The sequence below is a fragment of the Pseudorca crassidens genome, chromosome 1 (assembly GCF_039906515.1).
Source record: "Pseudorca crassidens isolate mPseCra1 chromosome 1, mPseCra1.hap1, whole genome shotgun sequence".
Lineage (NCBI taxonomy): Eukaryota > Metazoa > Chordata > Mammalia > Artiodactyla > Delphinidae > Pseudorca > Pseudorca crassidens.
Window position 1 is genome coordinate 182,322,115 of NC_090296.1, and position 23,993 is coordinate 182,346,107.

Consider the following 23,993-nt stretch of genomic DNA (forward strand, 5'->3'; position numbering starts at 1 on the left):
GTAAAATTTCTATAAAACATATGCTCAAAAAATACGTATCCGTGAACCAAAATAAAAACATCTTGTAATGAGCTTAATTTAAAATCACTTGAAGTCTTCTGTAGCTTTTGTACTTACTAATATGTCTTTCCCCTTTGTGAGGGCTTTGTTTCTTCACTTGAATCTCTGATTTTGACACAGAATCTTGATGCTCAAGCATACGATTTCCATCTGGTACTTCATCCTGAGCTACATAAAGAGAAGGATTTAGTCCATTAAATAAAAAAAGAGATCCCTAGATTTCAAATTTAAAGCAGAGAACAGTGGTATTTTCTCCCATTTATATGAAGTTATAAGTAAATCACCATAATGCGAGATCAGATGTGAAAACTATGAGTCTTAATGAGTGTGTGTGGAAAGTATTTTTTCATATCATTAATATTCCTAATTTTAAATATGTTTTATATTAGTCTCTCATTTTCTGAGTTTTCCTGATGTTTTCAGTTAATACACACTGATAGATCAAACAAGGAAAATAGATATGTTCAAGATTATTCATTGCAGCATACCTGTAATTGCAAAATACTCAAAACCACTTAAGCGTACAAGCTAACGAATTGGTAAGCTAAAGTAGTGTATGTAAACTATGAAAATATAAACTATGGGATATAATGTAGCGCACACAGCTGTACAAATAGGTATAAGAGGAAATGAAAAACATCCTGACAAACTGACTTGGGAGCATTTCTAGGATGTAAGGCTTAATGAAGGAAAAAAACCTGAAAGAGAGAATTTTAACAGGCTAACTTTTAAGAAAGAAAGAAGAAAAGGGGAAAAAAAAAAGACAAAGATAACTTATCTTCAAAAGATGAAACACAGAAAATATAAACCAAAAGACAACCTGGAGGGTTACAGAAGTCACTGCAGAAAGTGCTGGCTGAGTTGTACCCAGTGACTACTATTAACTCTTAGCCTGTCTCTGGTACTGATGGATAGCCCGTGATACAGTGAGGTTTTGAAACTCATGTCTAATGAAAAAGGCTCCAGATTTCTCAGTTTCACTTGACCAGCAACCTGAGGAGACTACAGAGACTCCACCATGGAGGAGCTACTCTTGTTAACTTCGTGAAGGACAGTGGCACCTTGTTGGCGGTGTCCCAACAGAATCCCTGGTTCTGAGTTCCCTGACACGGAGCACTTTGTCCAAGGAGGACAAGGAAGGGGGTGGGGAAGAAAAGACACAAACACCTAAGACACTCCCTTTCCTCTTCTGGCTGACATTTGGTTTCTGAAAATTTCCGCCCACCCATGGTGAGTTCCCTGCTGCTGGAAACACTGTCTAGTTACCCAGCAGTGGAGGCTCAAGGAAGGGATGGATGGACTCTACCAAGCATCCTGTGGACAGGTACTGAGCCATGGGGGCCAACACACAGCCCCACGAGAACCAAAATGGTGATGACACTTATTACTAATACACATGCTATTCCTTCTGCTCCTCCCAGCAGTCTCAAGATGAAATGGAGAACTCTATTTTTACCCAGAATGCTTGGCTTATAAAATTACACAAAATTAGGGATTAGCCAAGTCCCTATGTCCCCTTTGGCACCTAAGAATATATGCCAACTCAGAGTTCATAGGGGCAGTGGGGGGAGACTGCATACCTTGGGCCATTTGGCTACTAGTTTACCAATGACTGTTACCTTCACAACCGTGACGCCAGGATGAGAGGAAAACAGTTAATGCTTTTTGACGTATACTTACACCTGGCCATGGTGGGGGGTGCCTTTGGACACTATATACCTCTATTTTATGGCCCCCACTACTGAATATATAACGAGTACAGGTGTATTTTCTATGTGAACTCCAACTCACATCAGCACCAAGCCGTGATGAGCACTACTGCACTCAGGGTCATTTTAGTGGGGCATATGGAAGACTGTAAACCTACCAGACTACCAGTGCCTAGAGATTCGTCTCCAAAAACAACTACTAAGCAAAGAAAAACAAATGCCTGCCCTCTTTGCTGAGTTTAGGTAAGCCAAACATCTCTGTGAGATTACCTCTCCATTCAATAATTGAGTGAACCTGTGCATATGGCCTAACATGCCTACAGACTGGATTACAGGCAGCTTAATGCTATGGTACAGATCAGGACACTGGCCTTACTGAATACTGTGACTGCCATAGAGGCTCTTGCCCAAGCTGAGGGAAACAGGTATAAAGTAATTCACATTGCAAATGCCCTTCTCAGCATCCCTGTCCACACAGATGATCAGGATCAGTTTGCCTCTTGTGTAATGGATTGCAACACACCTTTAATGTCCTTCCCACAAGGCCATGAGCAGGAAGAAGACCCACTCTCAACTAGCTGCCCACTATATTGGTGGAATCCTCCTGGTGGGCCCAGGCATGTGTACTACCCTACAGGGACTGATGCTATGTTGATCCATACTCAGCAACACAGCTGGGTCATTAACAGGGACATGGACAAGGACTGTGTGGGAAAGCACAATACGTATCATCTTGAGGAGATAACCACCAATATTTGTCCTCTTACTCACAACAAATACAAGAGTCCCAAAAATCTGTGGAGCTATTCTGCTACTGACACTCTTACATTCCCCTCAGTGGGATCCTGACTGCAACCAACTATTAAGTTTCCAAAAATGCACCTACATTTGAATGGATCTCAAGCGGATGGTCTGGAGGCCATTCAACAGGCCTCCCAGGTCACACTTCTCCTTGGCCCCTCTGATAATGAACTGAGATACAGCTCTCAGCAACTTCTCTGTTCATCATTTAGAGTCTTTGGAAGAAGGCAATTCCACAAGATAGTGGATTAATTTAGGCTTCTGTATGCCTAACTTCCTGTAGTAGGGTGAAAGGTACACACATTTTGAAAGACAATTATGTGCCTATTATTGGTTTAGTGGATACTGAGTGCATGAACCATGACTATGAAAAATATTACAATCAGAAATACTGACCAAAAGTTTCATAACTTTAGCTTTTATCCTCTAGTTATCTTAGGGTATTTATACTTTAGGTTAAAGTATAAAATTTCTCCAAAATATATATTAAAATACAGATTTACGAACCAAAGAAGAGCTTTAGCTGTAATTAATTTTAAATAACTTAAAGTTATCTGTAGTTAGTATACTGACTGTGTCTTTTCTCTCTTTGTTTCTTTATTTGCATTTGGGTTTTTGACATTGGTTCTTGATGCTCACATATAAGATTTTCATCTGATGCTTTATCATAAGCTACATAAGAGATATACTTAGTCCACTGAATAGAAAAATACAACTATTATAAATCCCTATATATCAAATTTATAATAAGAATACAGCAACATTCTCACTTTTCTGAAGTTATAGTGAAGTCACCATAATGCTAGATCTGATAAGACTGTGAGAGGAGTTTAATAAATAGATGTGTTTTGACTCTTTCTCATTATCTCATAAACATTTCCAGGCATTATACATAGTTTATATTTGTCTCTATTTCTCTTAGGTTACTTATATTTTACAGATCACATAGACTTCATAGACCAATCAACAAAATGCAAGTGTACAATTTGCTAATTACAGCATTATTCGTAATTGCATATAAATGTTCATGCATGGGAAACTAGATAAACAAGCTAATACACATACTATAAACTTGGTAAATTATGGTAAATAACATGGTACAAACTGTTGTATGTAGAGATGTAAAAGGAATCAAATGAACCTCTATAAACTGACTTGGAGGGATTTCAAGAAGATAATATCAAGTGGAAAAAAAAACCCAAAGGTGAAAAGTTGTGTGGTACCTTCTAGGTAAGGCAGAAGGGAAAATAAGGAAATAAGAGACAGAGAGAGACAGAGAGAGAGAGGGGGAGAGAATTAGTGAGATACTTACCTTTACAAAATGAAAAACAAGTGAGATAGAAAACAATGTAGTTGGTTACCCATACGGTAAAAGGGAGAGAACTGAAGAAGAAATGCTACTCCTCTAAGTATAACTTTTTGTATAGTTTTTACTTTTGGAAGCAGGGTCAGGTTCCACATGTTTCAAAAATAAAATTAAATAACAAAAGAGGAACTAAAACTGAAAGCAAACTTAAAGAAATGAACCTACTGAAAGAAAAAAAGTACTAATGCAAGTAACTCATCAATACAATATTTGACATATACCCTCATTCACGGGCAGAAGTGTGGAGAGACTGTAAACACATGACAAAATATTTTCAGGAGGATTGTTTTTCCATACCTATAGGTGAAGAAATTCCAAAATAATTTTATAGGCATAACAAGATGGACCAAATGAGTAAATGTGTTATATTAGTCAGAGAGAGTATTCACGAAGTGGAAGAAAGGACATGCACACATGAAACGGAAGTAGGCAGAACAAGCCCTGAGGGGATGAAGTAGAATTGAAGGTTTCCAAGATTTATCATGAATTCTAAATATGTCTATGCAGGTTTATATACACACGTGTAGGTATACAGGTTAATATATGTGTATAACTACATATGTATGTACAAGTACATATATAAAAGTGTGAATATACTTAAGAAACCTGACGCCAGGCTGGATCTCATGTGTGATCTTTCAGGCACAATCACAGACAATTATAAAGGCATTACCTGGCAGTTACCATGGGGAAAAGAAGTTTCTCAACCCACAGAGACTTGTTGCATAGCCAGTGCACTGCAGGCACTGGAGGTGGTTGCAGTCAGGGACACAGCCCTTCCGCCCCCATCACTCTCTCAAGTACACTGCATTCTTAGCCCAGTCACCGTCAAATGGAGGCGGGGGGTGGGACTTGACTGGGACACTGTATTGTTCGGGCACTGCTACTGCCTAGACTACCTTATGGGGGGTGGGCGGGGCTTGAAGAAACTTTTCTCAGTTATGATTCAGTATTCAGGATGTTTCTACTCCCATCCCTCACACCACTACCTTTTGAGGGCGTAGGACCCATAAAATAGCAAGAGCCTTTTGTCTGGTGCTCCTTCAGCTGTGAGATGATCCTCTCCTACATCTCATACCAGTTTGCACTGATACATCTAACCCTCACCCACTGCTGTTTCAAGTGGGAAAATAGAACATTGCTAGAGCTGGGGTCCTTTACTGCTTGAACTATTGAGGTAAGTGAACAAAGGTTTGTTACTTTTAGTTTGGTTTGTTATTTTAATTGACCAACTCAAAAACTGGCGTTTCTCTCTCAGACAGATTGGAGCAGCAAGCAGGGTAAGTGAAGCTCAATGCCTTTTGGGAAGGCACACTTTGGGATGTGCTCAGTAAATCAGCGGGACATTTCTGGAGTGATGGGGGAGAGGGTACCATTAGCCAGAGGGTATCATTAGCCAGAAGTCTGAGAGCCCCCTGGGGCAGCCAGGCCAATGTGCTTTGGACAGGGCTAGCAGACCACACAGGGTGCTCTAGGAGAGTGCTATTTTATTTTTATAGGCTTTTCAGTTCTGAGGGGGGAGCAAAGTTTCTTCTCTTTAGACCTCGATTCACTGGCTGAGACATCTCCTGGGTCAATCAAATTAGAGATTCACCAGAGGGACTCTGAGAAAGCTAGGGAAGCAATTTGTGGCTACTGCTTATGGTCCACCAGTGATGGGATCTAAAGTTGTGGGAGACCCTGCATGACCCAGTAGCAAAAGAAATCTTAGAAACCTGGTAGTTTGCCTCCATATTAAAGGGATTAATCTTGTTAAACTTGGTGAAGGAGAAGGTCACACACACTGTTGGGCCTGTCACTACAAAACACCTTCTTTAGAGAGTCTTGACAGCAGTCATATTGGCTGAGGAGGTGGAAGAAAAGTGGGGGATAAAAAAAGCAAGCATCTGAGACTCTCTCCTTCCTCATCTGGATACTATTTTGGCTCTGACAGGATGACCAATCTGTGATGAGTTCTATACCACTGAAAAACATGTTTGGATCACCACTGCAGAAGTGACCGTGTCCCTCTGTGCTGCGCTGGTGGTCCCAGGGTCTACACTGATAGAGTGAGGAGAGTGAGATTCTTAACCAGACTCAGATTTCTTGATTCATTCATGCCACCCTTGCTAGATAGGTATCAAGCTCAAGTAAGCCTCCTCATAAGGTCAGGTCATTTGGCACTAGACAATTTAGATATTAACTGCCAAACTGCTGGACATGGAATAGCACCTACTGCCAAGGTAGCAGTGACTGACCAACAGTAAAAGCAATGTGAAAATGGTAATCAATAACCTGCTCCTGGACAATCTAGACCTAGATCTCTATAAGAGATCTATGGGTGAATATCCAATAACGAGGTGTCAAAGAGGTAGGCTGATGGGCTCACTACCAAGGAACTCATGGCCTGGTAGTGGGCCAAGGGATGCCTGAAAGGAAGCTGAATTGGGGTCCACGCGGGGATGACTCCTATGACTAATACAAGTGCTATTGCTCAGGTCTTTCCATTGAATTTTGACATGAGACTGAGAGCCCACCAACCTTTTTCAAGAACACTCTGCTTTCAAAAATGAACAAGACTATGAGTTAGACCAAGTCCCTTTGTCCTCAGTAGGAACATGAGGACCTATGCTAAGGTCAGAGTTTAATGGGGAGGTAGGAAAGAACTGCATTTCTTGGGTTTTTTGGATACTGGGGCTATGTGACTGTGATCTCAACTCCTGACACCAGCATGATGGAGAAACACATTATGTTCACTGGGTAAGGGTGAGGGATCTGGGTAAGGGTCCTGGGTCATTGGGTCTGAGGCCATTACCAATGGGGATCCTTATCCAGACCCAACGATGGGTGTTTCCCTTTAGAGCACTATAAATTTCCATTGTTATGGCCCCATTAATATACGTTATCATTACTATAAATGAATTGTCAATGTGAATCCCTGCTTTGTATTAACTCCTAACAGGAATTGCTGCAGTTAGGGCCATTTTAGTTGGCATGTGTTAGACTGTGAACCTATCCAATTACCAGTGCCTAGTGCTTTTTTCTCCCCAAATACCTACCTGGGGAAGAAAAATGACTGCTTCATGGAGTGAAAGTTTTCCATGAGACTATTTAACTATTCAATAACTCAGTCAACTTGTGCCCACAGCTTTAGATGCACAGAGACTCATTTGACATACACAGCTCAGTGTCATAGTGTAGCCTTACACCTATGGTATCTGACACTGTGACTGTGATACAGGCTATTGTCTGAAGTTGAGGGAACTTGGTATGCAGCAGTTGATATAACGAAAGCCATTTTCAGCCTCCCTCTATTGTGGATGATCATGATCAGTATACCTTGTTGCGGGTTGGTCTGCCATACACCACAACCATACTCCCACAAGGCTACCAAAATTCTCCAAATATGTCATCAACACAAAAGTGATGATATGGAAACATCCCACTCTCAGAGGGTGCAACAGACTTCTACTCTATTGATGACATAGTCTTAGGGCCCAACATGGGTACTATTAAACAAAGACTGGATGCCTCACAAACCCACATATAGCAACTCAGTGGGGTCATTATTATAGAAAAGGTAGTAATCTGGCACCCTAATAAAATTCCTGAGCATGATCTGTAAGGGTCATGATATCTCATTCCAGAGAAGTGTGCCAAGCGTTGGTCCTCTGTACTTCCACAAATGAAATGAAGACCTAGCAACTGGTGGGACAATTAAGCAACTTACACTGTCACATTCCCCATGTATGGTCGGTGATGGCACCTACCTATGGAGTAACTAGAAAGGCCTCTTCCTTTCAGTGGGGTCACGACCAAGAGGATGACGTGGAGATCCTCAGACAGGCCACCAGGCTGCCCTTCCCCACCCACCCCCCGCCATTTGCTCTTTGAGTTACAGAACTCAGCAACATTTCTGTTTACCAGTTGGAGGCTGTGGCAGAAGACCGCTGACACAGGGGTCTTGAGGCACCCCTTTGGGCTTTCAAACCCATATCTCTAGGAGTCAGCTGAAAGGTAAACACCCTTTAAGAGACATTTACTGACCTGTTATAGGGTCTTGGTAGATGCTGAGTGGCTGACCTAGGACCAAGGGATCAGAAATACCAACCAAAGGGTACGAATAATTTTGCCTTTGTTCTCTAGTTATCTTAGGGTGTTCACACTCTACGTCAAGGTATAAGATTTCTATAAAATACATGTTCATGAACTAAAGAAAAATAATCTTCTGATAAGTTTAATTTAAAATAAAGTTATCTATAATTATTATACTTACTATTGAGTCTTTCTCCTTTAGAAGGTCTTTGTTTCTTTACTTCCAGTTGAGTTTCTGACATTGAGTCTCCATGATGCTCAAGCACAGGATTTTCGTCTGGTACTTTACGATGAGCTACACAAAGAGAGGCATTTAGTCCAATAAAAGGAAAAACAGATACACTGTTTGATCCTATACTTTCAAGTTACTGACAAGTGTACCTCAGCATTTTCTCACATTTTCGAAAGTTATATGTAAATTACTATAACGCTGGATTGATATGAAAATGGTGAGAAGAGTTTTAATGGATATGTACTGAAACTGTCTCATCATTTCATTAATATTCATAGGTTTCAAATATGTTCCAGTTTGGTCTCCAGTTTTCTTAACACTTTAGGTTAAAACACAGTCATAAACCAAACCACAAAAAGGTATATGCACAAGATTATTCATTACAGCATATCTGCAATTGTAAAATACTCAGAACCACTTACATGTGGAAATGTAGGAGACTGGTTCCATAAACCAAGGTATATACTATAAACTATGGTAATATCAACTATGCTGTACAGTATGGTCCAAACAACTGTACATACAACTGTAAAAGGAATGAAAAAGATCCCATAAACTAACATGGCGGAATGTCTAGTATATAATGTTAAATGAAATAAAAAACTGATAGAATAGTATATTATCTTTTAGGAAAGAACAAAAAGAAAACAAAAAAAATAGAGAGATAGTTACCTTTACAAAATGAAACATAAGAAAGATAAACCAGAAAACAAAATAGTTTGTTACCAAAGACACTGAAGACCATGCTCACTGAATTACTACTGTTAGTGCTAAGTCTGTCCCTGGCATTGATAATACAGCCTATAATGCAGTGATTTTTTGAGACTCATTTTTAATGAAAAAGAATGTAAAGCTCTCAAGACTGCTTTGCCAGGGCTTCCCTGATGGCGCAGTGGTTCAGAGTCCACCTGCCGATGCAGGGGACACGGGTTTGTGCCCCGGTCCGGGAAGATCCCACATGCCACGGAGCAGCTGGGCCCGTGAGCCATGGCTGCTGGGCCTGCGCGTCTGGAGCCTGTGCTCCGCAATGGGAGAGGCCACAACAGTGAGAGGCCGGTGTACTGCAAAAAAAAAAAAAAAAAAGATTGCTTTGCCAGTGACTTGAGGAGACCAGTTAGACTGGGGTACTTCTCCTCTATCATTAAGGAGGTTATTTGTTGCTTCCATGACCTGACTACTGTAAATAGTGTTGCAATGAACATTGGCATGCATGTGTCTTTTTGAATTACCATTTTTCTCTGGGTATATGCTCAGTAGTGGGATTGCTGGGTCATATGGTAGTTCTATTTTTAGTTTTTTGAGAAACATCCATACTGTTCTCCATAGTGGCTGGATCAATTTACATTTCCACCAACAGTGCAAGAGGGTTCCCTTTTCTCCACCCCCTCTCCAGCATTTACTGTTTGCAGATTTTCTGATGATGCCCATTCTAACCGGTGTGAGGTGATACCTCATTGTAGTTTTGATTTGAATTTCTCTAATAATTAGTGATGTTGAGCATCTTTTCATGTGCCTCTTGGCCATCTGTATGTCTTCTTTGGAGAAAAGTCTATTGACAGACAGAAGAATGGATAAAGAAGACATGGTACATATATACAATGGAATATTACTCAGCCATAAAAGGGAACAAAATTGGGTCATTTGTAGAGATGTGGATGGACCTAGAGACTGTCATGCAGAGTGAAGTAAGTCAGAAAGAGAAAAACAAATACCGTATATTAAGGCATATATGTGGAATCTAGAAAAACGGTACAGATGAACCTGTTTGCAAGGCAGAAATAGAGTCACAGATGCAGAGAACAAATGTATGGACACCAAGGGGGGAAATGGGGGGTGGGCTGAATTGGGAGATTGGGATTGACATATATACACTAATAGGTATAAAATAGATAACTAATGAGAACCTGCTGTATAGCACAGGGAACTCTACTTCACTTCGCTGTACAGTAGAAACTAACACAACATTGTAAAACAACTATACCCCAGTAAAAAAAAAAGGAGGTAATTTGTGAAACTTGGTAAAGAGATGTGTCACAACAGACTCCCTCTTTCAGAGTGCTTTGACAGCGGCCACTCTGCCCAAGGAAGTGGGGAGGGCAATGATGTGAACACTTGATTCCCTCTCCTTCCCCAGCTCCTTTCTCAGGTTTGGCCCACTTATGATGAGTTTCCTGACACTGAAAAAAGGTGTTTTAACCACCCGTATAACCATCTGGAAGGTGCCTGATAAGCCACCCTGATGGTCCTTTGGTTCAACAACGAGCAGCAAGAACAGGAGACAATGAGACTGGTAACCAGACTCAGATTTCCAGTGTCATTTGTGCCATATGTGCTGTTTTCCTAGTTCAATTAAACCTCCTTATAAGGTGATATCAATTGGTTCACAAGACAATCCAGATCTTCACTGACAAATTTCAGGGAAAGGAAGAACCAGCAACAGATAGATATCATCTGGCCAGTGAAGAAAGTGACCTAAAAATGGTAATCAGGAACCCATTTATGGATGACCTGTTTAAGTGGTTTCCCAAGGAAATCTCTGGGTCTACTTACTCAACAACGGGAACTCACAGAGAACACTGATGGACTCTCCACCAAGGAATTCACAGGTGACCCAACACACAGACACTCTAGAGTCCAAATGATGATGACACCTATGACTAACACTAGTGCTCTTCCCTCTGCATTTCCCAGTGAATCTTGAGATGAACCTGAGACACAACCCCCCTGCCATTACTTTTATCCAACCTCTCCGTTTTCTATATAAATAAGAATTAAGGTTAGGCTAAGATTCTTATCTCCCCAGTTGTGATATGAGGATATGTGCTAAGGTTCAATGGAGAGATAGGTGTGAATTGCATATCTGGGCCTTTTGGACACTGATGCACATATGACTAAGATCTCTATAACCACGGACACTACGATGAGGAGAAAACAGATAATGCTCACTGGTTTTTGGTCTGAGCTCACCAAATGGGATCTTTATCCAAATCCAACTATAGGCATGTCCCTACACACCACTAAAAATCTCCATTGTTATGGCTTCCATAACTGAATGTATTACTGGTTTAGATGTATTTTCTATGTGCATCTCACCCCTAAGGCCTGATAGGAACTACTGCATTTTAGGGCCATTTTAGGGGGGCATGTGGAAAACCAGTGCCTAGCACCTTTACCAACCAAAAACAACTCATTGCCCTTATTGCTGAGCTTAATGAAACAAAAGTTCTCCATGAGGTTATTTCTCCATTCATAAGCCCTTTCGCTCTGTGTGTAAGGCCTTGGGTGCCTAGAGACTCAATTGATTACCGCTGGCTCAATGCCATAGTACAGCTCCAGACACTGGCATCACATGGTCCTGTGACCTTCACAGAAGTTTACTGCTCAAGGTGAGTCATGTAAGTATGCAGCAACTGATATCACAAGTGCCCTTTTTAACATTCCTGTTCTCACAAATGGCCAGGATCAGTTTACCTTATGTGCAATGGGTTACAACATACCTCTAATGTCCTTCCACAAGCCCATGACCTAGAAAAAGCCCTGCTCCAAGATCGAGTACTAAAACTTCCACTATATTGATGACATCCTCCACTGGAACCAGATAAGAGTACTACCCAACAGAGACTGGATTCTATGATGACCCACATGTGACAGCACAGCTGGGTCATTAATGTAAACAAGGTATAAAGATCTAATACGCAACTGAAATCCCTGGGGGCAAAGTGGAAAGGGGTACACTGTCACTCCAAGCTCCAAGGAAACTAAGTTTTCCTTCTCCATCCCCCACCAAGATACAAAGGAGGCCAAGCTTTTTTCAAGCACTCCAAAGAGCCAAGCTTATTTCTATCTCTACCACAACAAACACAAAGGACACTCAGTGTAGGTGTGTGTATGAATATCTGTATATATATGTGCATATATATGTATACATATGTATATACAGGAGTTCAACTCCAGGCCAAAATCCTGCTTGATTTTGCAGGTCCAACCACAGACAATTACAAGGTCTCTACCTGAAAGTTCTCATGGGGGAATGCTTCTCACCCCACACCAAATATGATGCATACCCAGTGAACTTTAGACACTGGAGGTAGTTGCAGTGGAGGACTAAGGCCCATCCATCCATACCATGCTCTTATGCGTTCTGGATTCCTACACAGGTGCCTCCATCAGAGGCCGCCTTGTGAAAGGGGGAGGGGTCAGCTGATACACTGCACTTTTCAGGTGCCTCTGTGTAGACCACTTCACTGGGGGAACCTAAAGATACTTTCCTCAGTTACTACACAGTATTCAAGACTTTACACTCCTAGCCATCCTACATCAATATCCACAAGGTTCCTGAGGTCATAAAAGGGCAAGAGCCTTTCATTTGGGGCTCCTTCAGATATGAGATAATCTTCCGCCAACCCGTACTCCCATCCGCACTGACATCTGACCCTTGCCTGGTTTGGTTCCATGGGGAAAATGAAACATTGGTGGAGCTGGGGCCCTTTCCTGTTTAGACTCTTGCTTATACTATTATAGGAAGTACATAAAATCTTAATTGTTACTTTCAGTTTGGCTTGCTATCTTAATTGACCAAGTCAAAACAGGCAGCTTTCTCTGACAGATTGGCATAGAGAACAAAGTAGTCAATAAAGTAAAAAATTCCTTTCTGGAAGGAGCACTTTGAGAGGTGCTAGTGAGACTCTTTCAGGGTATACTGCTGGATCATTTGCAAGAGTCAAAGGGTCCCACAGGGCACATCACCAGCCAGGCTAATGTGCCTGCAGAAGTGCTAGTGGACACCATGGGGCTCTCCAGGAGAGTACCATCATAACTTTACTCTCATTCTTCCAAGCCCTGGTGGAAATTACTGCACTGAAGGCCATGTTAGAGGAGCATAAGAGGATTGTGAACCTACCCGATTACCAGCACCTAGTACCTCTATCTCCCAAAAATCTGCCTGGGAAAGAAAAAGGAAAAACTGCCCTCTTTACTGAGTTTAATGCAGAAAAAGGCTCCTTGAGACTATATCCCTATTCAATAATTCACTTGACTTGTGTACCTGATCTTGAGTTCACAGATACTCAATTGATTTTGGCTGTTCAACCAACAGGACAACCTTGGCATCAGTGATATCTGACAGTGTGACTGTCGTAGTAACTTGTCCAGAGTGTGGGAACTTGTTATTCAGCAATGGATATCACAAACGCCCTTTTCAGTATCCCTCTGAATGGGAATGATTCCAGTCAGTTCATCTTTATGTGGAATGGGTACAATTCACCATTCATATCCTTCCACAAGTCTATCTGAATTTCCTATCTGTCATCAATGTATCAAAGCCTGGAAAATCTCCAGATTTTCCAGAGGAGGGACTAGCCCTCTACTTTACTGATAATGTCATCCTATTGAGTCCAGAGAAGGGAGCTGGACAACAGCCCAACAAGGGCTGGACACCCTGCTGACACACAAGTGGCAACTTGCTGGGCCACTTTTACAGAAAACGTACAAGTACGCAAGTGAAATTCCTGGGCTTGACCTGGGTAAGGAGTCTCATTGTTTCATTCCATGGGAAAAGACTGGCTTTGATCCTCTCTGCTCCAGCAATTAAAAAGGAGGCCCAGGGACTGATGGAACTCTTCATCTACTTGCATTCTTAATGCCATCCATCTAAAGGGTTACAAGAAAGGTCATTTCCTTTCAGTGGGGCCACAGCAAGGAGGATGACCTGCAAGCCCTCCAACAAGCCACCTAGGCTACCCTTCCTTTTGGCCCCTCTGATCCATTTTGCCATTTGAGTTACAGCTCTCAGCAACTATCTATTCACCAACTGGAGCTTAAGGCAGAAGAACACTGCCACAGGTCAGAGGCACCTGTTGGGGTTTTTAATTCATCATCTCTAGGAACAGCTCGCTGAAAGGTACACACCCTTTAAGAGACAATTATTAGTCCATTATTGGGCTTCAGGGGATACTGAACACATGACCCACGACTGTGAAACAGTCTCAAGACAACAAATTCTGACCAAAAGTTATCAACAGTTTTGCTTTTGTTCTCTAATTATCTTAGGGCATCCATACTTTACGTCAGTGAAAAATTTCTATAAGAACATGCCCAAATAGGATTCCTGGAGTGGAGATGTCCATGCTTGCTCCGCTGCCCCCACTGCCCCCACAGCTTAAGAGTGTACACCATCATTTGAGGACGGCTCAGGAGCATGACAAGCGGGGACCCCCTGTGGTGGCTTATTACTGTCATTTGTATGCAATGCAAACAGGAATGAATGTTGATAGTAAAACTCCTGAATGTCGTACGTTTTCACCAAAGCTAATGGATCAGTTAGATGCTCTTATGAAACAGTTGGGTGATAATGAAGCTGTTACTCAAGAAATAGTTGGCTCTGCCCATTTGGAGAATTATGCTTTGAAAATGTTTTTGTATGTAGATAATGAAGATCATGCTGGGCGACTTCACAAAAACATGATCAAGTTCTTCTACACTGAAAGTCTTTTAATAGATATCAAAATAGCGGTTGGAGAACTCACTGATGAAAACGTGAAACACAGAAAGTATGCAAGGTGGAAAGCAACATATATTCATATTCATAATTTTTTAAAGAATGGAGAGACTCCTCAAGCAGGGCCTGGTGGGATTGAAGAAGATAATGATGTTGGAGAAAATGAAAATTCTGGAGCAACCTCTCTGCCCACTCAGCCCCTCAGCCGTCATCTTCAACTTATGACCCAAGCAACATGACATCAAGCAGCTTTACGGGAATACAAATTCCTCCCGGTGCCCGCATTCCTGCTAATACCCCAGAAGAAGCTCCTCACAGCACAGGTGTAACAAGTAACACTATCCAGCCTACTCCACAGACTATTCCGGCCATTGATCCTGCACTTTTCAGTACAGTTTCCCAGGGAGATACCCAACTAACATCAGAGGACTTTGCTAGACCTCAGAAATATTGCAAATAACGCTGGCAGAGCTTTGCAGTATGAAGATGTCAGCAGTGCAGAATCTACAGAAGACCCTCAAGTTACTGACTACAGGCAGAGAATGAAGCCTTTGTAGAACAGATCCATGCATTTTTGGCTTAAAGAACTAACAGTCCATTACTCTATCTTCAGCCTATCAGAAGCACAGTTTTAAGGAAGATTTCAGTTCCACTGACTATAACAATAAAGTCTGTGTCTGTGTATCAGATTCCTGTTGAAGCTTTCATCAACAGCCTCGACCAATTTTCATTGTCCATTTAGTGGATCCAGTAATCTCTGGGTATACACAGGGCTGATGCGAGCAAGATCCTAAAAATGTCCACTGAACCCTGCTTGTTCAAAAAATGAAAACACCCTTCTATGAAATATACTGGGAATCAGCTTTGTATCTTAATTTAAATAAATTAAGGAATTTTTAAATCCATAATTTGGACAAACAGACCATATTACTTTGCTATAAAATTCTAATTTAACTTTTAATAAAGATTGCAAGAATATTCTAGATTAGAGGTCACATTTTGTTTTCCTTAGGACTTATGAAACAGATATGAACGTCCTAAATTGTTAGATGAATCTGAAAGAGATTATGTTTAAGTTTCAATTTATATTCATATTAATTATAGCTACATTAAAAGTTAAAATGTTCATGGAAAGAAATACAACAAGGTAAACAGGTAGAATCAGTTTTAGATGTAAGAATAATGTTGGTTTCCCAATTGTTTTCCCTTATCCATTGGCGTTTAAGGTGAATTGGTATTTGCTTCATAGGCAGTTTGACTGCATGTATCAGAGAATGAAAACAAGACATTTGCAGTAATGCCTGGAAACTTGGTGCTTTGAGTTAAGGTTCTCCTCTGCTACTATGGAATGGATTCCATAGAGTGTATAGCTATGAATGATGCAGATTTTAAGAACATGGATTCTCAGTTGATAAGTTAATAAGTTTTGTGAGGAATTATGGACTTACTGTGTCACCTGCATTTGTGCTGTGTAAAAAATAAATACAAGGATTCTTTTAACTAGTTCAAAAAAAATATGCCCAAATACATATTCACGAACCAAAGAAAAAGGATCTTCTGATGAGTACAATTTAAAATAATTTAAAGTCATCTATAATTATTAAACTTACTAATGAGACTTTCATCTCTAGAAGATTTTTGTTTCTCTGCATGCATTTCTGTTTCTGACTTTGAGTCTTGATGCTTAAACGTAAGATTTTCATCTGGCACATGATCATGAGCTACAAAAAGAGATACATTTAGTGCATTAAACTGAAAAACAGGTCTATTGTGAAATCCCTATATATCAAATTTATACACATGTTTAGCAGTATTTTCTTTCATTTTTATAAACATAAAATATAAGTAAATTACCATAATGCTAGACCTGACATAAAAATTGTGAGGAAAATTTTAATGTGTGTAAGACTCACTGTTTCATAAATATTTGTTGGCATCAAATACATTTTATATTAGTCCCTACTTGTTTTAGATTATTATAACTTAGGTTAATATATACTCATAGACCAAATAATGAAAATGTATATGTAAAGGTTATTCATTACACCATATTTTTAATTGCAAAATACTCAAAAGCACCTAAATGTACTAGCATGTGAGATTGGTTGAAAAACAAGGTACATACTATAAATTAGGGTAACACAAATTATGGTGTATGATGTGGTACAAAGAGTTACACATAAAGCTATAAAAAGATACTTATAAACCAACTTGGAGGGACTGTTAGGAGATAGGTTAATTGTAGAAAAAATGAAAAGAGAAGGTATCAAGTATGCTATCTTTTAGGAAAGAAAAGAGTGGGAAATGGAAAGAAAATATAAGATACTTACCTTTAGAAAAGGAAATACAGGAAAGCTAAACCAGAAAACAATGTAGTTGGTCACCTAAAGTTGCATGCAGAATAGGACACAAGGACTACTGTTAAATCTAAACATGTCCCGGGCACTGATGACATCCTTGATGCAGCAAATGTTTCTCATATTTAATGAGAAAGTAGGTAGAGCCCTCAGGATTGCTTTGCCCAGTGACCCAAAGAAACCAAAGAGATTTGGATAGTTTGATTCCACCACAAAGAAAGTAATCTTGTTAAAATTATTTAAGGACAGAAGCACCTTTTCTGGTGTGTTACGGCAGAACCCCCTCTTTCAGAACATCTTCCATGACCACTTTGCCCAAGGAGGATGAAGAAGGAGGTGGGAGAAATGTCATGTACACCTGAGACCTTCTCCTTCCTTTACTAGCTATTATTTGTTCTTGGACTGGTTTGGTCCAATCATGGTGAGTTCTCTGACACTGGAAAACTTTTTTGGTCTACTCTTACGGCCACCTATAAGGGGCTCTGCAAGCCACCTGACAGTTCCTTGATTTGACAATGAGAAGTAAGAAAAGTAAATGATGAGATTGTTTACCAGACTCAGATTTAAGTTCATTCTTGCCACTCTCACTGGTCATCTGTCTCAATTAAACCTCCTTATAAGGTGATGTCACTTGGTTCACGGCACAATCCATGTGTGAAATGAAAAATTTCCAAGCAAAGAAAAAGCAGCTACTGGCAAGACACTAACTTTTCACTAGTAGTCAGAGTGATGTAAAAATGGTAATTGGGTACTTACTCCTGGATCATTGGGTTAAGGTCTTTCCCAAAGACATCTATGGGTCCTGTTACCCAACAATGGGTCTCAAGGAGGAGACTGATAGACTCTCCTTCAGATACTTGTGACTAGATAATGGCCACTGGGGGCACAACAGAGTCCACATACTGACAACTCCTATGACTAATATAAATAATATTCCTTCCAACCCTCCCAGTGAATCTTGACCTGAAATCTCTCTACTTTTATCCAAACCTCTTAACTTTAAAAATAAACAAGACTATGAGTTAGGCCAAGGTCCCTATGTCCTCACTGGGAACATGAGGACGTTTGCCAAGGTCACAGTTCAATGGGGAGGTGAGGAAGAATTTCATTCCCTGGTCCTTTTGTACCAAGATGAGGGAAAACTATATATATATATATATATATGTGTGTGTGTGTGTATTTATATAGTCTAAGTGTGCGTCCTTAACACCCCATCCTTATCCCCAAGCCATGATCATAAATACTACAACTGAGGCCATTTCAGTGGCTCTGGTAGTCTGTTAGGTAGTCTGAACCTAACAGTCTATCAGTACCTAGTCCCTTTGACTACCAAAGCAACTCCCTAGAGGATGAAAAGAGACAGCTTCCTCATTACTGAGCTTAATGAAGCAAAAATTCTCTGTAAGACTATTGCTCTATTCAGTAGCCCCATCTGGCCTGTGGATTAGGCCTCAGGTGTATGGAGATTCAATTGATTATTAGAGGCTCAATGCAGTCACGCAGCTTGAGCACTACTAGTGTTACCTGAAATTATGACAGCCATGAAGGCTGTGGCCCAAGCTGAGGCAAGTACAAAGCAACTGACATTACAAATGTCTCTTTCAGCATCCCTGTCCACAGGGATGATCAGGATCAGTCTGCCATACGTGTCATGGGTTGCAACGTACCTTTAATGTCCTTCCATAAGGCCATGACCTGGAAAAAGTCCCACTCCCACATGGAGCCCTAGCCTCCCCCTATATTAACAATAACCTCCACTAGGCCTAGGCAAGGGAATTACCCAACAAACACAGAAAGCATGTGGACTTACATGTGAGTTAAGTCTGGGACATTAATACAGAAAAAGTACCAGGACCTGGTACCCAAGTGAAATCTCTGGGAGTAAACTGAGAAGAGGCAGTATGTGTCATTCCATAGGAGACAACTGCCAAGCTTTAGTTCCTCTAAGGCCCCACAAACACAAAGGAGGCCCAAAGATTGGTGGAACTTTTCAGCTACTAGTACTTTGACATTCACCATGTGGTCATCTTGATGGCATTTGTCTATTAGGATACCATTTTTGGTCTCTACCTTTGAGACCAAAACAGGATGTCCTAGAGGCCCTCCAACAGGTTTCTGACTGTCCATCCCCTTGGCTCCTCTGATACACATTTGTGTTTGAGTTACAGATCTCAGCAACCTCTCAGTTTGCTGATTAGAGCCTATGGCAGAAGGACACTGCCAGAGGCCAGAGGTGCCCATTAGGCTTTTGGTATCATAGTCACCTGGAGTCAGATGAAAGGTACAAACCCTTTAAGCGACTACTATTGGCCTGTTATAAGGCCTTGGTGAATAATTAGTATATGACCCATGGCCATGAAATAGTCTTATGACTAGAAATACCAACCAAAAGTTATGAATATTTTGGCCTTTATTCTCTAGTTATCTTGGGGTATTCACACTTTAAGTCTAAGTGTAAAACTGCTATAAAATATATGCTTAAATACTGATTCATGAACCAAAGAAAAATATCTTCTGATCACTTTAATTTAAAATAATTTAGGGAGTGACATCAGCAAAACGGCAGGGTAAGAGATCGCAGTCCCGAAGCCCATGGAAACACTGATTTAACAATTCGTGGATGAAATACATTTATGAGAGCTTCAGAGTCCACTCAAGAAGTTCCAGCATGCTGGTGGAACATAACATCCTAGATAGCTGCATTAAAAAGGGTAAGAAGAACAGTTTTGCTTTACCTATGTCACCCCTCCACCAAGTCAGCACAGCTCAACACAGAGAGAGATTCCCCCACCCACAATTTTTCCCATGGGAGAAAGAGAGAGGGAAGTGAGCATAAGGCTCTCAAAGCCTTTCAGGGTGCTGCCTGAGAGGCCCACTTCTATCTCACCTTAATTAGAACACTGAAGGAATCAACATAGCTGGATTGTCTGTGGGCAGCTAGAAAAAAGACCTCAAATAAAAAACCTAACTTTACACCTCAAGGAACTAGAAAGAGAAAAATAAACTAAACTCAAAGTTATCAGAAGGAAGGAAATAATAAAGGTTAGAGCAGGAATAAATGAAACAGAAAATTTTTCTAAAATTTTAGCCCATTCATGAATGGGCTAATCCCACTCATGAGGGCTCCACCCTCATGACCTAAGCACCTCCCCACTCCTAATACAATTACATTAGACATTAGGATTTTAACACATGAATTATGGGGGGGACACAAACATTCACTGGTAGAAACTTCCAAATTCATTTTATGAGGCCAGCATTACCTAGATACCAAAGCCAAACAAAGACACCACAAGAAAATGACAAGCCAATATCCCTGATGAACTCATGCAAAAATTCTCAACAAACTACTAGCAAACAATTCAACAGCACATTAAAAAGATCATACACCATGACCAAATGGTATTTACTCTACTCAGGCAAGGATGGTCCAACATCAATCAATGTGACACATACACCACATTACAGAGCAAGGGATAAATATTACATGATCATCTCAACAGGTGCAGAAAAAAAATCTGAAAATATTCAATACTTTTTCATGATAAAAACTCCCATAAATTAGGGATAAAAGGAATTTACCTCAACCCAATAAAGGCTATATATAGAAAATCCTGAAGACTCCACCAAAAAGCTGTTAGAACTAATAAGTGAATTCAGTAAAGGTGCAACATACAAAATCAATATAAAAAAAAATAAAAAATCAATTGCATTTCTATACACTGACAACAAACTATGAGAAAGAGAAAATAAGAAAATAATCCCATTTACAATGACATCAAAAAGAAAAAAATAAATTTGACAAAGGAGATAAAGTATTCATACACTGAAACTATAAAATATTGATGACAGAAATTAAAGAAGACAAAAATAATGCAAAGATATTCCATGCTCGTGAACTGGAAGAATTAATATTTTTAAAATGTCCACACCACCCAAAGCAAGCTATGGATTAAATGCAATCCTTATTAAATTTCCAATGGCATTTTTCACAGAAATAAAACAATAAATCCTAAAATTTGTATGGACTCACAAAAGATCCTTTATAGTCAAAGCAATCTTGAGAAAAAAGTACAAAGGTGGAGGCATCATACTTCCTGATTTCAAACTACAGCTGACCCTTGAACAACATGGGGGTTAGGGGCACTGACCTCCCTTCCCACCTACACAGTCGAAAATCCACACAGAATTTTACAGTTGGCCCTCTATATCCATGGCTCTGCATCCACAGATTCAACCAACCACAGATTATGTAGTACCATAGCATGTATTTACTGAAAAAATTCTGTGTATAAGTAGACTCATGCAGTTCAAATCTGTGTTGTTCAAGGGTCAGTTGTGTATTACAAAGCTATTGTAATCAAAACAGTATGGTATTGCCATAAAAATGGACATATAAATCAATGGAAGAGAACAGAGATTCCAGAAATAAACCTACACATATAGGGTCAATTAATTTACAACAAATCAGCCAAGAATAAACAGTGAAGAAAGAACAGTTTATTTAATAAATGATGTTGGGAAAACTGGACAGCTACATGCAAAAGAATGAAACTGGACCACTATCTCACACACACAAATCAATGCAAAATCAACTAAAGACTTGAATGTAAGACCAGAAACCATAACACTTCTAGAAGAAAACATAAGCAGTAAGCTCCCTGACATTATCAGTCTTGGTGAAGACTTTTTGGATTTGACACCAAAAATGAGACTGCATCAAACTAAAAAGCTTCTGCACGGCAAAGGAAAATATCAACAAAATGAAAGGCAACCTACAGAATGGAAGAAAGTATTTGCAAATCGTATATCTGACAAAGGGTTAATATCCAAAATAAAGAAATAACTCATACAACTCAAAAGCAGAAAAAAAATCTGATTAAGAAATGGATAGAGGATTTGAAAGGACATGTTTCATTACAGGTGGCCTACAGGTACATGAAAAGGTTCTCAACATTATTAATCGTCAGGAAAATGCATATCAAAACCACAATGAGATACCACCCCATACCTGTTAGAATGGCTATTATCAAAAAGACAGGAAATAAGTGTTGGTGAGAATGTGGAGAAAAGGGAGCCCTTGTGCACTGTTGGTGGGAAGGGAATTTGGTGCAGCCACTGTGGAAAACATTATGGGAGGTTCCTCAAAAAAGTAAAAATAGAACTACCTTACAATCCAGCAATTCCACTTCTGGGTATTTTTCTAAAGGAAATGAAAACACTAACTTGAAAAGATATCTAAACCCCTATGTTCACTGCAGCATTATTTATAATAATAATATAATAGCCAAAACATGGAAACAACCTAAGTGTCCATGGACAGATGAATGGATAAAGAAAATGTAGTATACATATATACAAAGGAATATTATTCAGCCATAAAAAAGAAGGAAATCTTGCCATTTGGGACAACATGGATGCATTTTGAGGGTACTATACTAAGTGAAGTAAGTCAGTGAAAGAAAGACAAATACTGTATGATCTCAATTATATGTGGAATTAAAACAAAAACAAAACCAATATCAAAACTCATAGAACAGATTGGTGGTTGCCAAAAGCAGGGGGTAGAGGGTGGGTGAATGGGTGAAGGTGGTCAAAAGGTACAAACTCGCAGTTATAAAATAAATAAGTACTGGAGATAAAATATACAGCATGGTGACTACAGTTAATACTGCATTGCATATTTGAAAGTTCCTAAGAGAGTACATCTTAAAAATTCTCATCACAAGAAAAAAAATTTAACTATATGTGGTGATAGATGATAACTAAACTTATTGTGATACTTTTTGTAATATATACATATCTCGAGTCAGTATGTTGCACATATGAAACATGTTATGTGTCAATTATGTATCAACAGAAAAGTTAAATTACAAAGGATAAGAAAAGGAACTAAAACTGAAACTAAATTTAAAGAACTGAATCTACTGAAGGAAATAAGAAAGCACTAATGCAAGTAAATCATCAATATAGTATTTGACGTACACCCTCACTCCTGGGCAAAAGAGTAGAGGGGTGAACTGTAAACAAATCACAAAACCTTTTTCCTCTTTTTCAACTGTAAGTTAAGATGTTTATTGAAGAATTTATTTTTTAAATTTATTTTATTGAAGTACAGTTGATTTACAATGTTGTGTTAATTTCTGCCGTATAGCAAATTGACTCAGTTATATATGTATATATATATTTCATATTCTTTTCCATTATGGTTTATCACAGGATATTGAATATAGTTCCCTGTGCTATACAGTAGGACCTTGTTGTTTATCCATCCTATATATAATAGTTTGCATCTGCTAATCCCAAACTCCCAATCCATCCCACCCCCACCCTCCACTCCCTTGGCAACCACAAATCTGTTCTCTGTTTGCAAATCACAGAATCCTCTTAGTAGATTTGTTTTTCTAGGGTTCTACATTCTGAAATAATTTTAGAAGCATTATAAGGTAGAGCAAATGAGTAAATGTACTAATGTTGATCAGAGTCAGATTCACACTGTTCAAGGAAGGATATACACACCGGAAATAGAGAAAGATAAGAACAAGTCTTGAGGGGAGAGAATGAAATTGAAAGTGTCTTTGAGAAACCATGATTTCTAAATATGTCTGTGAATATGCATATATACATATATGTGCACGTTTATGTATGTAAGCATACATGAAGATGACTACATGGATATGTATATCCATATATGTATATCATGTGTACCTGTATGTGGACATGCATATGTGTTTACACTGAGGCACTGACAACATGCCAAAATCTTCTGCGTGATCTGTCAGGCCCAACCTTAGACGATTACAAAGGCTTGATCTGGCAGCTGTCATGGGGGAAATCTTCATACTCCACACTAGACTCTGAGACATAGCCAGTGCACTGCAGACATTGGAATTAGTGC

General features: G+C 39.7%; 1 protein-coding gene and 1 pseudogene across 27 annotated transcripts in view; one reads left to right on the plus strand and one right to left on the minus strand.

Moving 5' to 3' along the window:
- The window catches only part of CCDC7 (coiled-coil domain containing 7), a 331,505-nt gene that overhangs the window by 159,742 nt on the left and 147,770 nt on the right, over nucleotides 1–23,993 (minus strand). For 25 of the 27 annotated variants that reach the window (XM_067702677.1, XM_067702668.1, XM_067702526.1 and 22 more), the window contains 3 exons: nucleotides 16,349–16,459; nucleotides 8,192–8,305; nucleotides 118–228 (listed from right to left, as the gene is read on the minus strand). In XM_067702677.1, the coding sequence (XP_067558778.1) occupies nucleotides 118–228; nucleotides 8,192–8,305; nucleotides 16,349–16,459 (336 nt within the window). The remainder of the gene's footprint in view (nucleotides 1–117; nucleotides 229–8,191; nucleotides 8,306–16,348; nucleotides 16,460–23,993) is intronic. The other 2 variants (XM_067702690.1, XM_067702589.1) reach the window with 1 other exon arrangement.
- LOC137204798 (vacuolar protein sorting-associated protein VTA1 homolog pseudogene) lies at nucleotides 14,360–15,445 on the plus strand (annotated as a pseudogene).